General features: G+C 39.2%; 1 protein-coding gene across 1 annotated transcript in view; it reads right to left on the reverse strand.

The window, feature by feature from the left end:
• Positions 1 to 13,789, reverse strand: part of CFAP44 (cilia and flagella associated protein 44) — a 127,489-nt gene that overhangs the window by 5,210 nt on the left and 108,490 nt on the right. Inside the window, exons 26-32 of the mRNA XM_037136866.2 lie at positions 12,588 to 13,085; positions 10,085 to 10,288; positions 9,232 to 9,427; positions 6,160 to 6,270; positions 4,745 to 4,875; positions 3,347 to 3,463; positions 2,135 to 2,336 (exon numbers count right to left, since the gene is read on the reverse strand). Coding sequence (XP_036992761.2) covers positions 2,135 to 2,336; positions 3,347 to 3,463; positions 4,745 to 4,875; positions 6,160 to 6,270; positions 9,232 to 9,427; positions 10,085 to 10,288; positions 12,588 to 13,085 — 1,459 coding nt within the window. The remainder of the gene's footprint in view (positions 1 to 2,134; positions 2,337 to 3,346; positions 3,464 to 4,744; positions 4,876 to 6,159; positions 6,271 to 9,231; positions 9,428 to 10,084; positions 10,289 to 12,587; positions 13,086 to 13,789) is intronic.

Here is a 13,789-nt window from a genome sequence, read left to right on the forward strand (position 1 = left end):
TGAATAGTACTTCCAAATATAAACAATGTTCACAGGCTATAGAAGCCAAAGGAATGTGAAATACCCGAGAACCATTGGAACCTCAAGGCTCACACCTGAGAAAACTGTTTCAACTGAGTGTTATACAAACATGGGGCACCGACATGGTTTCTTTTTTTTTTAATCTTTTAAAAAAATAATCCAACCACCCATGAGGGCAGAACCCTTAGCACTCTGTGGACACTGGCCTCTACCAATTCAAGCAACTTGCATTGGTTGACCATTATAGTCTTCCCATTGTTTTACTTTTCCAAATTTTCTTTTAAAAATTATTTAATTGTGACAAAAAATACATAGCAAGAGATGATTAAAATGATACATTTTAAAGTTTATAATTCTGTGGCATTAAGGTAGATGCTACAGTACTGATAATGTTATTTTTATTAAAGTTGGAATACTTCATCACTTACACATATCCCATATGTGAAATATTATAAAAATATTTAAAAGATCATTTTTATACTGCATCTTATACTATCTACAGCAATTCCAGATGAATTTAAAATGCAAATGTGAAGAATACCGGTAAAAGAGGACACTGTACAAAAATATCTTCATGACCTTAAGATAGAAATGGATTTCTTAACACACACACATACCATGTACAAACCATAAATACATAGACTGATAAAATGAACTATATTAAGATTTAAAATGTCTGTAACCCCCAAAGATATACTAAACAATGTAAAAGGCCAGCCACAAACTAGAAGAGATTTGAGGTGCATTTAACAAACACAGAAAGAATAGAGAAAGAACTCCCTAAAATTAATAAGAAAACAAAAAAACAGATGTAAAAAAAATGGGTAAAGGATAGGACAGGCAAGTTTGAGAAAAAGAAACACAAATAGATATATGTAAAGTTGTTAAACTTCACCAGAATCAAGGAAATGTGAATAAAACCTCAGTGAAATACAATGTGACATTCACCAGGTTGGCAAAAATGTTAAAGTCTGATAGTATCAGGCGTTGATGAGAATGTGAAGCCTGGGGAATTCCAATTCACTGCTGGTGGGGGGCGGTGGGGGGAGCGAAAATGGCACAACTGCCTTAGAGGCGATGTAGCAACACCCAGGAGAGCTGAAAATGCACACACACCCCTGTTACCCAGAAACCCCATCCCGGAGTCACCTTCTCAGACGCTCACACAGGGAGATGTGTACGAGACTGTTCACTGTAACGACGTCTGCAATCACGAAAAGTTAGAACTGCCCTAAATATCAACAGGCAAGAGAAGAATTCTTTTATAGTCCTACAACGGAATATTGTTATAGCACAGCGATCTTCAACCTTTTTCACCTCATGGCACAAACTAATTACTAAAACTCTGCAGCACACCAAAAAATATACTTTTTGCTGATCTGACAAAAAATAGGCATAATTTTGATTCATTCCCACTGGATGGCTCTTCTTGTGTCAGCTGTTGTCATTTTTTTTATCTGACACTCTACGGGAAGAGAGGGCAGTGCCCCTGACTACACAGTCAGGAACTGCATGTTTCAAAAATTCCCGTGGCACCCCAGTTGAAAATCACTGTAATAGCACTTAAAATGAGCAATCATCGCAGCAATATGGACAACGCTAAAGAACTGGTTTAGTGAAGTGAACTATACAATTAAATGAACAGCACAGCATTACAGTTACAAGTCGTTTCACAGACTGTGTGTGGACTCATACACATGTATGCGCACTTACCCAGTGCTTGGTCCTGGGGCAGGAGACAGCAGAGTGGTATCAGGAAGGGAAAGGACTTCAACGGGATCTTCTGTGTTTTATGTCTTAAGCTTGGTCGTGGTACATGGGTTATTATATTATTCTATATTTCATTATACATAAAACCTTTTATAATTCAGAGAAATTATTTCTATGATAAAAGATTCATCCCTTTAAGATAGGACAGCGATCGCTTCATGGCATCAGGAGAGATAGTAAGTGGGAATATGAGGAGGTGTCCTCCTTTCCTCCTGATTCTTTGATTACTTACTGTGTTCAAAGTTGGAGACAGTCACTTGAGAGTTCCCTCTTATCAATGAATATTACTTATCAGTAAATATCAATAAACACTACTAGACAAGCCAGGGACTTAGTTACTCACTGTTGATAGTTTTTGTCATCTCTCTCTTTTCTCGAATAAGCTGCTTCCGTCTCTCTCGCCACTCTTTGTTAAGCTTTTGCTGCTTGGTATTCTCCTCCTGGAGCTGCACAATTCGTTCTTGTAGCCGCCCCAGCGAGCGGTTAGAAAAGACCAAAGTTCCAGAAAGATCGCTAGGTATTTCCCCAAATACCACATACTCTATCTAACAAAACAAAACAAAACAAAACAAACATCAAAGATCAAACTAAATGTGAAGTCATAGAAAGCACAAGGAAAGCACTTCCTTCTGTGCCGCATTTAGGTCACTGTCTGTGGGCTTGTATTGTTCTCAACGTGAAGTCTGTGAGAGCGGGAGGCTGCCTCCAGGTGGTAAGACAGCAAGTGTTCGCACACAGCTCGTGGCTGGTATCTACAGCACAGCAACGGAGCAAACATCTCAGATTTCAGGGCTGGCATATTGGGCAAACTGGCACATACGGCTAACTCAGTTTGGGTCAGGTCATACAAGGCAAATTAAACGTGAGACATTGCTGAAGGCAAAAATGACCACTGACACTGTCTTACTTAGGGCCCATCATCCGTAGGGTCACCTGGAGTCAGAGCCCACTCAGCAGCCCATCACACAGATGCACAGTATACATAAGGCTGATCTCAGGTTTCTAAAATACAGCGTTCTCTCTTCACCTAACAAAATACAGTACAATTGGCCTTTTCTCTCACTGATACATATGTGTATTTTAATATGTTATATTTCAAGAGAAATGTGCAAATCTACAAAAAAAGGAAAAAACCAGAATATTTCCTTTTGCCTGGACTTCTCTCCTTAATGAGTGCAGATTAAATGACGATAATTCATGCATCACTAGTTCACATCTATTTAAATATGGCGTGAAAAGAGATATATGTGCAAGATCCAAGATTTCAACCACCAAGCCATCTCATTCCTAAGTTACAGGCTCCTCACTTTCCAGACCTGAAATGATTCATCTTCCAAAGTTCGGTAACAGGCTACAGAGAAATACACGCACTTGACGTCACTCTTTATAACAATCTGAGAATGGATAAGAAAAGTTGGGTGTCCTTCCTACAGGTAGAATTCTCAACAAAAGACTGCTTATCTTCCCACTGGTGACCCACGAATCATTCTCTGGAAAGGCCTGTGCGCAGTGGTTCTGCTCAGACAGGGTGGCGCAGCCTCCCTAGGCCCATCACCTGGTGGAGCTTGAGCGGAATCACAACCAGCAGTTCATTCAGCCGCTGCTGCTTCTCTCGTTGATAAGCCTCCAGGGCCTCCTCTGCTGCGTTCAGGTTGGTCGCCACAACTTTGACCTGTGGGAAGCCCCATGAGCGAAAGGTTGACAAGACTCAGCAAACACATACCCAAGGTGGAAAAGGAGGGCATCTTAGGGCGGGTAAAAGCATGAGCAGGATCTGCTTTGTTGGGCTGTGATGAAATGGATGATCCCAGTTCGCAGTCCAGAAATGTATGTCATTTTCATCCTACGAAGTCATGATCTACACTTTTTCAGCCACTCCTGTGTCCCCAGAGTTGTAAGGCTTGGTGCATGTGAGCCCAGAACACATGCCCACATCTCCCTTCTATTTGCTGCGTGAAAAGTTTCTCTCAGCATGGACTGTCTTTGTCGGAATGGTTTGAATCTCGTTTAGTCATAATGGACTCAATCAATTAAAGGAAGCAGACTTTAAAATAATGGAACTACTCATTACAGTATTTCTGTAGCATATTCTTCATCTTCTAAAACACTGGAAAGTTTTCCAGATCATATCCTATTTGAAAGAGGAGAAGCAAATCTACCAAAAGTATTTCTGAATATTAAGCAAGTGATGCTGCCCTAGGGAAGGCACCTAAGAGGGAAAATGAGCAGATAAGGCAAATACTAACCAATACAATTATACCCAAACTTTAGCATATGCCCCAGAGAGTAGGCAAAGTGAAGAAAGACAGTGTCAGAGTTTCTATTTACTTTTATCTTATCCTTTTTCATTTTTGTCTTTGTAAATGTTTTCTAATATATGAAACACAGACGACTCTAGGACAATGTGGGGGGCTGGAGGTGCCAACCTCTGCACAGTTGAAGACCCACGTATGACCTAAGTCGGCCCTCCACCTCCACGGGTTCCCGACCAGGGACCGAAACTACCATTTTCAATCAGTGGTTTGGTTGAACCTACAGATGCAAAATCTGGGGATGCAGAATTGACTGCGACAAAAATCTGCATTCTAAGTAGACCTGCTCAGTTCAAAACTGTGTTGTTTAAGAGTCAAGTGTGTATTACTACAATACTTCATAAATACAATTTATAAATAAATGTATATTTATCGTGTGGGTACACATGCCACAATTTTCTTAATGTATAGAAGTATGTAATCAAAAAGTCTGGGAACTAATGATTTAGGTATGGAAAATCCAATGGCCCCCAGCATGACTGTACATGAAGAAAAATAAACTGGATGAAATATTTGAAACATTTCTTCTCACGGAGAAGCCCTAAATCCTGCCATTGCTATGAAATGGCAACGTTAGAGCTGGGAGAACGCACAGCATGTGGGGGAGGATAAATAGACCTGATAAAGGGAAAGCACCGTACTTTTTTGGATATTGTGTCGTATTCCTTTTTGAGGTTATCGATAACTTTCTTTTCCTCAACTAAGGCCTCCTCAATGTCCAGCCTTTTCTCTCGAAGTTGAAGCGCCAGTTCAAAAAGATGCACATCACAACCTGAAAAGACAGTCAATTTTTTTAATAAACACCGTTTGTTATGGAATATAGTGATACTGTCAGTGTGGACTTCGGAGCTTCGTAATTATTAATGTCCACTTGCGGATCTACTCTAGCAAGGTTTCGTTACACTTATGGCTCCATTATTCCAAGTAAAAATTATTAATAATCATGATAGTGACCATGATACTAGTGTCGATGTTCTGAGCAGTACTCTGAGCCGGGCTTTGGGCCAGGCCCTGCATGTACTTTATTTCATTTAGGCTCATAGGTCCTGCAAAGTGGAAACTATTGTTTTCATTTTGTAGGTGAGGGACCCCGAGTCTCAGAGAGGTCACACAGCGGACATGTGACAGAATGAGATTCAAGTACAGTATCTCCACATTAACTTCTACATTTACCCACCAAGTGTTGATAATAGACAAAGAATGTAAAAATACAACAGAGTACTACAGTAGAATTTAGAAACCTTAGTTCTAGCCCTAGTTCTACCACTAAACTAGCTGTGAGATTGTTCAAGCCACTGAATCCTGGTATAAAAATAATGAGTTATTCTACAAGATTTTTTAGCTCTCTTCCACTCATAAATATTATAATTTAAAAAACCCTCTTATTTACAAAATCAGAATAAGATTTTAAAATTATTTGGAATTAACCTTTAAAATTTGATGTGTAATTTTTAGAAAATGACAAGAAAATAAACTTCAGACTAAAAAGAAAATTTTTTTCTACTGAATCATGTATCTATTGTAGCTGTAAGACTATTGGTCAGGATACTTCTGACTGGTTTCACTGCTGAAAACAGTGAATTTGCAAAGTGCCTCCAGGAAACTGGTACAAACTGCCCTCACACAACAGATTTGAAATAGGAAAATGTGGATGAGCTTGTCGAGGAGGGAGACCTTTGTAAAAGAAAAATATTTATATAGCTATATGAATATAAATATATATGTATATATAAATTTATGTATATGAATGTCAATATATTTATAACAGTCTTTTTTTACTTTATAAAATGAAACTTGCTGCATTGATGATGCTCAGTCATCTACACATTGTCTGCAGATAATTTATTTTGTCATTCATACATGGCCGCTTAATAAAACAGAAAACCAATTATCTAGAGGGCTTCCAAAAATATACATCAAACTATACTTCATATATTGTAAACCACCCATTCCTTAAATGTTGTTATGAGGTAATTGAGAAGACCAAAAAAAAAGGACATTCTTGGTATGGTCCACTTCACACTTCATAGAGAACACATGGTTTTATCCAACTCACTTGATGGGCAGATAGAATCATCAAACACGTCATCTTCAGATCCAGACTCATCTTCACTACTCTCCAAGCTGGATTCTTCCTCACTCGATTCATCACTCTCTTCATCTTCATCTAAGGAGAGAGTAAAACATTGTTAATGAGCAGAGATGCCTGTGTTAAGCTTAACCCAGATTTTAAAAATAAAATATTTTTAATGAGTTAGTCACTAGGAAAATAACAAAGAAAAAGCAGAAAATTACTCAATATTTTTAGAAGAGTTTAAAATGGGTAAAGGCCTAGAGACCACAAACTTAAACTTAAAAGCCTGCAGGGTGTTGTGCAATTAATTCCAATCCATCGAGGCAGGGAGGGTTGAGAACACATTGCCAAACTGCTTGTGCTGAGACTCACCCAACACACATTTGGCTATGAAGGTTCACAACCCTAAATCACACCACCCTGAAAGCAGAGAAGATTTTCATGACTTGCATGAACTGAAGTGATGCTATTTATAACTTTTATTTAACCTACTTAATGTGGATGGATATTCATGTGTTGCTACAGAGCTACCAAGGCGTTTGATTTGGAGATCTTGCAGCAAACCCTGCTGGGGTGAGTTGACAAAGACTCTCTGCTTTGACCAAACTTGAGTCATGCCCCTCTGAATCCTCTTTCTGACTAGTCCTTGACCTTGGATGCTGTCTGTGGCCCACTTAGTCCAGTTTTATGAAAAATCCTGCTAGGGAAGTCTAGGAAAAGTCCTCACCCTTGATGTCTGATCAATTCCTTATTCCCTGTCCACTATATCTTATCACTCTGGCCAGCATTCAGCCAAAATTCTCTTAGGTCAGTTTAGTGAAGCACTACCTCTGAGTAACTTTTCATCCACTGCCCCCGACCCTGCTCCTTGGCTATAGCTCTCCCCTTGCCTTTGTTGCATTGAGAGCTGAGCTGGTTTCTCCTCCTCTCTACAAAATCCCATTGTAGTAGTCCCTCCCGAATAAAGTCCACCTTGCTGTTCTTTGCCAAGTGTTCTGAGTAATTAAACAAGCGTCATGAATGATTTCTTTAACAATGTCACAGATAATATCTTTTATAAAATATTAAATTTTTGAGTACAAAAAGACATCTGCTCCTAAGAGTTTTGGATAAAGGATTGTAGACCTTCCCCACCCAATTCTGCTCTCTTCTAAAACATCTTGAGGACCTCTATGAACCATAAATCACTAACTAGAAATTTGTTTTTTATAAAACATCAAATTAAAGAGGTGGACCTCATACTCTGTAGATGATTTTTAAATATAATATCTCTCTTAAAATTATTTTAAGTGATCTGTACCAATTTATAAAATATAGCATCAAAATGTGAAATTAGACCTTAAATTTTTTTTGAGGAGGATGAAATAGACCACTTTTTCCTTATTTCTTCCACTAAATACAGCTAAAAACTCTGGACATTACATATAAAACAAACATAAGAAGACTCTGAAAAGCACAAGGAAGGCAGACCAGCTATGCGCCTCAGAACCCCCAAAACAATAATACTGTGATGAGTTCCTTGGGTCTTCTTTTTGCCTCATATCTCAAGACCTGGAGATGAATAACTGGGCGGCTTGGAAACATCAACAGGTGCAGATACAGGAAGGCCCAACAAGAGCTTGCTTTCTCTAGCCAAATGTCTCTTGCTCTCTTGCTAAGCTCTCTCTCTTTTCCTGGAAAGAGGCAGCTTAGCAAGACTTTTAGACAATACCCTACCTGAATACCACAGAGAAAAAGCGTGGTCCCACTCCCGCCCACATCAGCAAAGGCAAGCAGGGAACCTAGACAGCCACCCTTGCAAAGCTAGGCACACCAACATTCCTATGAGGATGGTGTCAGAGAAGGCCAAGCAGGAAAGAGGCATTTTTATTCCTGAGGGCTGGTAATCAGCCTCCTTTCCCACACTAAGATGTTTGTACAGATCCTACGGGCAGCCTGGACTTCCCCTCTCCCCTTGCGGCAACAAGGTTCCCTTTCCACTCTCCACAGAGGTGGTGTCAGAAGAGCCCTGATGGAGAATCAGGACTGTCACCATTGCCCAGAGGTACCAGGGCCATCCCTAACACGTTGTCAGTAGAGATTATAAGGGGGAGCTGGAACTCACATCTACACACTGCGGTAACAAGGAGATCCCCTTCCCTAGGGTCACAGCGAAGGCCGAATACCTCCACCTCGCAAAAAGGAGCACGCACCCAGCCCTTTCTCTCAGGAGGAGCAGGGTTAGAGAAAGCCATGCAAAACAGGTTTTAATGATACAGAGTCTCATGATATGATAAGAAAGTTTCCAGGTTTTAGTACCAGGTTAATACTAGCTTCAGAATGTGAATTAGGAAGTTTTCTCTCCTCTTTGACTTTCTGGATAATACTGTGTAGAATGGTGGTAATTCTTCTTTCAGTGTTTGGTAGTATGCTCCAGTAAAACTATTTAGACCAGTGGATTTTTTCAGGGGAGTTTTTCAGGGGAGTTTTGAAATGACAAATTCAATGTTCTTAATGGTTATGAAATCATCATTTCATATTGAATGAGTCATGGAAGTATTTTTTTTGTGGAATTGGTCTATTTCATCCAAGTTGCCAAATGTAATCATAGATTTCTTTATTTTTCCTTTTATCTCTATCAGGTTTTGCTTCACATATTTTGCAGCTCTCTTGTTTTATGCATAGATATTAAAGATTGCTTTGTCTCTTTGGTAGTTTGACACTTTTATCATCATACAATGTTTTTCTGTGTCCAGTAATTTTTCTCCTCTGAAATCTACTTTATCTGATATTAACTCAGCCATTCCTGCTTTGATTTGATTAATGTATGCATGGCATATCTTTCCCTTCCTTTTATTTTCAAGTTGATTATATATACACACACATATTGTCTGATGCGGTAGTGAAGAAAAAGTGATACTTTACCTATAGAGACCTGAATGGTTTATATCCTCTCCTCTTTAAACCCCACAGTGCCTCTCCATTGTCTATGCTGTGGTGAACATAGATGATTTCTCTATTTCCCTACTTCGTGCTAATAAAAAATATTATTATATAAAAGAAAGAAATACAAACCGGCATCTCCTTCAACTTCCTTTTTCTTCACCCGCTTTATCCTCTTCTTTAGGACCTTCATGAGGAAGTTAGCAAACTTATTGTTTTCTCCAAGGGCAGCCTGGAAACCAGCATAGAGTGCCTTTTCCTGGTCCTGGAGCCTGGTAATTTCATTCTTTTTCTCTTCCATCTCCTTAAGAGTTTCACTTATTTTCCGCTAAATGAAAAATAAAAACAAATGAAAATATTTTTGCCCCCTCATATGACAACTAAAAAAAAGATACATCATATCTTAGTGAAGCTGAAATACCTAAAAACTAATGTCTCTATCAGTATGTAATATCTATTTAATAGAATCTTTCTTCCTTTAAAACAAAGAGATGGTATAATGTACTCCTTTAAATTTAACATACATACAAATAGAGAAACCATTTCCTGTGATGTTTATGTTACACATTGCTCTGATACTAGCTATCACATTTAAGAAACTCACTAGCTTTTCCAGTTATATTCATAAGGATAGCATAGAATCAAAACTCAGCTTCACATGGTAGGTAGTAACAACAAGAACATACACTTTGGAAATCCACAGATAAACTAAATCTAAGGCTCACTTTTGAAAATTGTATTCTAATGTACCTTACAAAATATTATATCAGATGCACTAAAAAATGTGACTCACTTCTCTCTGACCAAGGATATCAAAACCGGAGAGCAAGCTGAATAATGGGGAAAAGAAGAAAGGAGAGAAGATGAGAAAGACATGGGGACTAGACAAGAGGGGAAATTAAGTTGAGAAGAAGAAGGAAAAGAAGACTTAAGCTCCCTCCATAACAAGGGCCGCAGCCTCTGGCATCCTCCCGCCCATTCATACCTGCATGTCTTGTTCCTCTTTGTCTAATGAATTAACACTGTTCTGAAGTATGTTCTCTTGTTTTTCAAAATTCTTGAGGAGAAGCATTTCTTGGAATAACGTGACATGGTGCAGGTCAGATAGTTTCATCTGAGTATCTAGTTTCAGTTTCTGATGTCTCAAGAGATGGAGTTCTGCATCAAAAGTGACAACCAGTTCTTTGATCTGGGGTAGAAAAAGATTTGAGAATCTATTAGGAGAACAGGTCATCTGTTTTTTAAGCTATTTAACAATACTAATCTGTTTTGGTGAAAACATTTTCTCATTTAGTCCTCATTATGGTTGGAGAATTATATGGGTGTGCGTGGTTGTGTCTAATCATATAATCATTCATCAATTATCTTAAATTTACATAAATTTATTTATTAAGTGGTAAAATTCTATACTTGTAGTTTTTCCAGCTCTTCCTCTACCATTGAAAAAAGCCATTGATCAAGAACGCCCTTCTTGCTGTACTGAATGGTGTAAGTCAGAGACTATGAGCTCTTTGTGGGCAGTGCTCATATTTGCCTCTATTATCTCCCCACAGTATTTCTACATGGCTTTTGCATACAGTAAACACTAAATAAGTATTTCCCTTAACTTCTTATTTTGAAAAATGTGAAATCTAAGAACAGTAAATATTTTCAAGTAGATAAATATAATCTTGGACCCACAAGGAACCTGTTCAATCTTATTTCAGAAGTGAAGAAATTGTGGCTGAGATCAAAGGGTCTGTGCCACACAGCTGGGATAAGAACCTAGGTACCCAAGTCCTGATCTAGACCTTACGCATCTGATGTCTTCATGATCTTAAATCTTTGGTTTTGCTCTGATTTTGGCACAGCTTCTCCCCCACCCCATCCCAAAGGAGATGAGATCAAGAGAGAGCTGGGCTGTTTCTCCTGAGGAAACCAGTACAACAGAAGGAAGACACACCACTCCCTGTCTCTCCCTTCCACTCCATGTCTCTCACTAGACTGTGCATGACAAATGCTTGTAATGAGCAAGGGCCCAGATTGGCACTGAGAAAGGCAAAAAGCTCTGTGGGCTTGGGACAGTGAAACTGCTGGAGAATTTCAGAGCTTAAAAACAAACAAAAAGAACAAGGAAAAAAATTAAACTAATATATGGCTATAGACTATAAGTGGGTTCCCCAAATAGAAATTTGTCTAACAAATTTGAGTTATTTTAAGATTTCTTTGGAGGAAGGACTACTTTTTTTTTAGTACAACAGCATTCTGAAAGTGTACTACATAGATGTCCAAGTTTGTAAAGTTTTCACGTGCTCTGGTCTTTCATACCCCTGATAGCCTGCAAGCTTTATGAGGTTGGAGAACATGTCTGACTTGAGTACCGATGAATCACTACTACCTAGCTAACACTGTCCCTGCTCATAGGATATCCAATAAATATTTTATAATTAATAGAGTAAATTACTCAATTAAACCAAAACTTTTTACTAAGTGTCTACTATATGCCTGGCATTGTCCTAGATACTACAGGGGAATCAAAAGTTTAGTTACCTTCCCTTAAGAACTGTATAACCTAATTTGCAAGACAAAACTAACACAAAAAACAGCAAGAAAACTTAGTACAAAGCATGATGTGCTGATTATAGGTGCAACTGAAGGTTAAAAAAAGAGAACATGTAACATGGACAGAAGTTGGAACTGTGCTGAGTTTTGAATAATGACTCAAGCTTTGGAAGGAAGTCATTGCAGGTAGAAGGAAATAGCAACGGAAAAAGCAGAGATATGAAACTCAGAACTGTGGGGAGGGGAGTAAGAAAAAGCAGGAAGGGTGAGAATACTGGGCTGAATAAAGTAGAGATAATGGGTGAAGAATAAAATTGGGAAGCCATAAGGTGTGCCTAGCGGGAAAAGACAAAATGAGGAAAAGGATTCCATGTGGCAGGTAGCAGGGAGCTATCTATCCAGGGAAGGTCCTTTTCCTTCCATATACAGAATACCTCCTGCACAACTGATCTTAGCCTGGTCTTGATTTTCCTAGAAATAAAAGTAGCTGGCATTCTAGCTCCAGACCAATTTTGGAGCCATTCAGTACCATGAACATTCTCGCTATTGGAGCAAATCACACATCAGAGAAAGGGGACAGTATAAAAAGCAGAAGGTGGCCCATTTCCTCTGGAAGGTTTTTATGATGTTCCATCCATCATGTGAAAGCTGCTCCATCACTTCCCCTGTCCATGACTTCAGTTAGATGCCAATGAACATGGATTTGCCCCTAATGCTTAGTCAGCTTTCCAAAAAGGAAGAAGTTCCCAAGCTCCAAAGTTCTGGGCAGAGTACAGTGATTTTCACAAAACCAGGATGGGGAGGAAGCAAAGCCATTAGCAAGTTGGGGGCTGGACAGGGTTTGGGAAGGTTAATGTAGAAAAAATTTAAATAAATAAATAAGAAACTAGATGTATTTCCCTGCTCAATTCTCTTTCAGCTTTAATAGGCACAGTCTCACCCCTTACCCTGTTGGCCAAATACTGTTGCATGTAAATATTTTTAATCTCATTTCTCTTCATAATCTCCAGCTCTACATCAATTGGATCTGCTTTTTCAAATTCTGTTAACTTTGAAATTTCTAGACTGAATGTTGATGCCTTTGATGTTCTAGCCAATGACTCTCGTGTGGTCAAGTCGCCATCCTTTAAAGAAGGGTGTCCAAGGAATCTTCCACTAGCAGCTGTAGACCCTGCCTGTTCTGCTCGAGGGATCTTTTCATCCTCACTTTTCTGCTGTTGCTTAAAAGCTAGGAGAATTTCCTCATCATAGTGAAATCTCTTTTCAGGAACTTCTTCCGGATGAATCTGAGGGATTTGCGGAATGGGGATGTGCCTGGATGTGTGAAGAATTGACTGAATGTTCTTCAGCTCTTGTACCAGGCACTGTATCTCCTCGATGACAGCCACTTTAAGGTCTCGAAGAGACAGGATGCACTTGTTCATGTGCATTTTCTTTGAATGGGTCTGATAAAAAGAACAGAAAAGAAGCAAAATGACAATCTACTCACAAAGGACAGTTTCAAGTATGATGTGCTTTTGTCCATTGACTGGTATGCAAAAATTCAAGATACAATTTATCTGAACAGTCTCGTTTACTACTAAATAACCCTTTCTTTAGTTTTGAGGCTTTTTCCTATTTTGCCTCTCCAAAAGGAAGGGAGGCAAAAGTCTGGATATGACCTGTGGTATTGCACAGCTGGCTCCTAGGTCTGAGTTCCCCTGTCTTCTGCTCCCACCACACAGTGGAAGTCATTCCTGAAGGCTCGTATTCAGCTGAGTCCCCTCAGGGAGGGGGAGGTCATTCTTTGGTCAGGAACACACAAGAAACTCTCCTTTTCTGATGGAAACCAGTATCATTGGCTCACACTCAGGTATGCCTGCCGAGGGCCAAACTATAATTTAGTCTATTCACAGTCTGTATTTTGGCCACATGTTACTGTTACTCTTTGTGCAGGTCAAAGTAATGATCCTGAATTTCAGTATCATACCCCACCAAGAGATTCCAGGGCTCTTTCTTATTTCCTTCTCTATTTATCTAAGCCAAGCTGTGCCATACAGATCCATGAGTCCCTCCTTACCAGTTCTCTCCCTTGTCTGTGTTTTCTCAATGTACTACCAGAGCCTATGGGTACACGCAACCCTGCTCCTGTGTGTAGTTAGGCAACTAG

The sequence above is a fragment of the Artibeus jamaicensis genome, unplaced genomic scaffold, assembly GCF_021234435.1.
Source record: "Artibeus jamaicensis isolate MK-2021 breed Jamaican fruit bat unplaced genomic scaffold, CSHL_Jam_final contig_3126, whole genome shotgun sequence".
Classification (NCBI taxonomy): Eukaryota; Metazoa; Chordata; class Mammalia; order Chiroptera; family Phyllostomidae; genus Artibeus; species Artibeus jamaicensis.